General features: G+C 55.0%; 1 protein-coding gene across 1 annotated transcript; it reads right to left on the minus strand.

Moving 5' to 3' along the window:
- Window positions 1–8: 8 nt before the first annotated feature.
- LOC107134891 (EF-hand calcium-binding domain-containing protein 3) lies at window positions 9–2,851 on the minus strand (the record flags this gene model as incomplete). The annotated part of the gene is made up of 7 exons (XM_015476892.2): window positions 2,605–2,851; window positions 2,445–2,491; window positions 1,453–1,596; window positions 911–982; window positions 709–829; window positions 339–517; window positions 9–170 (listed from the first exon to the last, which is right to left on the minus strand). Coding segments are annotated over exons 1-7 (961 nt in total), but the record flags the coding sequence as incomplete, so codon positions are not given.
- Between the last annotated feature and the right edge of the window lie 163 nt (window positions 2,852–3,014).

Here is a 3,014-nt window from a genome sequence, read left to right on the forward strand (position 1 = left end):
GCTCTCACCTGGGCTGAGCGGTCCCAGGTTGGGCAGGAGCTTGGAGCGGCCGGGCTGTTGGGGCTTGGGAAGGCGGATGTCGCGGGGGCCGGGGATTCGGCTCCGCGTCCTGCATTCTGGCCGCATCCGCCCGGCCAGTTTGGGTATCTGAGAGGAGGGGTTGCGCGCACCTGGGGCAGGCGCCCGGCAGGAGAAGGGGGAGGGGATAGTGGTGCCGGGAGTGGGTCCTCGGAGGCCAGAGGTGGTGGCGGGGACTGTGTGTGACCGGAAGAGTCCCCTTTCCAGTGGCCCCCAGCCCCGCGCCTCTGACCCCCGGCCTCTACCCACTGAGCGCGCACTCGGTTTGCACAGTGTGTGCAGAGAGCGCGCTAGCTCCGTGTTGGAGAAGACGCTGACGCGCGCCGCCTGACAGAAGAAGTTGAGGCCAGCGTGGGCGCGCGACGGCCGGCCCTGGCCGCGGGCCCGATCCCTACAGCCCGGGCTCAACTGCAGAGCCCTCTGCTTCTTGAAGTAGTAGCTTGAAGGAGAGAAGTGGGGTATCCGTTTTAGACAATGCCTCCTTCGTCCTCTCCATCTCACAGGCACCGAAACTCAAGGAGAACAGTAAGCTACTTGTCTTTGTCTGGGGTGGCTTGGGGCCCAGGAAAAGGGCCCAGAGTTCAGGGCTCCTATCTTTGGGGCTTGGGATCTAGGGACGGTTGTGCCCACCTCATCACCTCCTGTGCGGACTTGGAGGGCACAAAGCCCTGGTTAAGCAGCTTGAACAGGATCTCTATGAACAGGGTCTTTAGGCTCCTGGGGTCACAGACCCGACGGTTTCTCACTTGCCCTGGGGACAGCAAAAATGAGTGTGAGGAGAGGCCTCCTCCCCAGGCCAGGCCCACTCCTGCCACACCAGTCTTGTGCTCACGCATGCATTGAGCCACGTAATGGTTGTCAGTGAGGACACCCAGGAAGTCTTTGAAGCTTACGATTCCATCACCTGGAAATAGAGAGTGGAGGATGCAATGGGTGCCTGCCCCTGCAGAAGCCTTGCCCTGTATACACAGACTCAGGGTTCCCTTGTGTGTGGTTCACCTTGCTGTCTGCCTCTCCCTGCCTGCCCTTCCAGGATATTTCAAATTGTTCATCTGCAGCCCAAAAGGTACACGCATAGCATGAAAGTTGCCCTGTGCAATGTGGATATCCAACTGGGTCCACAGAGAAGCTAAAGGTAGACCCTAATTTGAGTAGGGGAGAAATAGCCCTTGCGTTGGGGCAGCCACATGTCAGGATAAGAATTAAATCAGCAGCAATGTTTAAAGGCCATGAGATAATGGTGATGAGGACTCTTTTCCCAGGAGAGGGAACTTTAAAGTACAACTAGGGAGGAATGTTGTGGACAGGGGTAGCATTCATCAGGAGACTATCTGGAGGTGGGAGAGTGCAAGAGGGCAGAGATGGGACACCCACCATCCAAGTCTGCCAGCCGAAGAGCCTCACACATCTCCTGAGGGCCCAGTTGGATACCCACATTGCGCAGGGCAATTTTCATGCTGCGCATGTCCACGGTGCCTGTTGGGCTGCAGCTGAACAGTTTGAAGATATCCTGGAAGGCTGAGGGTAGAGGGGAGCAGGCAGCAAGGTGAACAGCACACATAGGAACCCTGAGCCCTAAGATCTGCCTATTGCAGCTAAGGTGGAACATCTGATGCCTTAGGTTACCTCAGCCCCCTGGGCATATATAACTTTTAATACAAATAACAGTAGTGGCAGCTTTGTATTGGCACTTTAGTGCCCATTCAGTCTTGAAATTCAAACATGAGTCTTGGACATGTTTATATGAAAAGCATTCAAAACTCATGTTCAAGGTCATACCTGGCAGTCTGACTAACTATGATGCCCTGGAACCCTGCTGGGGCCTGGCATATAGCAGGCACTGAAAAGTGTTGATGTAGAAAATTATTCTGCTCTGAAAGGCCCCTACCAACACCAGGATATATCTTTGAGGAACACTGGGGAAGTGATTCTTTCTACTCTTGCACTCCCCACCCATAGCCTAGATCCTAGGCAACAGGGGAATTCATTCTTTTTTTCATCCTGTCTCCTTCTTTCCCTCTTCCCTTTTTCCTTTCCATCTTGCCTATCTGTCCATTTGTTCAGCCATCCATCTATCCATCCAATACCATCATTTGACTATCCAACACTCCATCCAGTTTTCTTTCCTTCCTACGCATGCGTGCACACACACACACACACACACACACACACACCCACCAGGCACATCAGTGAATTTCAGTTTGTAGAGATTAACAAATTTATATTGGCATGGAGGGAAGGTTATAAATACTGGCTTCTTGCAAGGTTTACAGATACTGACCCCAGCCTCAGGGCGGAAAACCTCTCATAGTTCTGCCCTGAGCACCCCCTAATTTCCCTCCCTACTCCCAGCCTAGGACTCTCACCTGTCAGCTGCCGGGGTGTCAGGGGCAGGAGATTCTCGTCTGTCATGCTGCCCCAGGGGGAAGAGGTTGGTCAGGTCTTGGCACCTGCTGCAGAGAGATGCCAGGGCCAGGCAGGCCTTACCCAAACCCAGTGCCCCCGGTCTGGCTTCCCCACCCTCACCCCTGAGATCTGGCATCTGGTCCTGACCAAGCTGGGTGGGCAGCCACAGGGCTCTTGAATTCTTTTGCCCTCTGTGTAGTCTGCTCAGTCTTTGTGGCTATGGCTTCTGGTGGCTCTGTTTGGGTCATTTGGGCAGTGTGCAGCTGACACCTCCCTTTCTGCACCCTGCTGGACTGCTCCTCACCTCGATCTTGTGTGAGCAGCCTTCGAGGCTTCTGTGGAGGCCTTAGAGGCATGGAGAAGACAAGGCAGAGGGGCTCAGGCCACTGGAATATGCTGACTCCAGGGGATCTGGGACCAGGCCTGTGGGTGTGTGCAGGTCTACCTTCTCCCATGAGGTACCCATAACCCTCCCTCCAAGAGGTTCTGAGGGCAGGGCTATGGCAGTGATACTCCCCCCCCCCACCTCT

This window comes from Marmota marmota, unplaced genomic scaffold (genome assembly GCF_001458135.2).
Source record: "Marmota marmota marmota unplaced genomic scaffold, marMar, whole genome shotgun sequence".
NCBI lineage: Eukaryota > Metazoa > Chordata > Mammalia > Rodentia > Sciuridae > Marmota > Marmota marmota.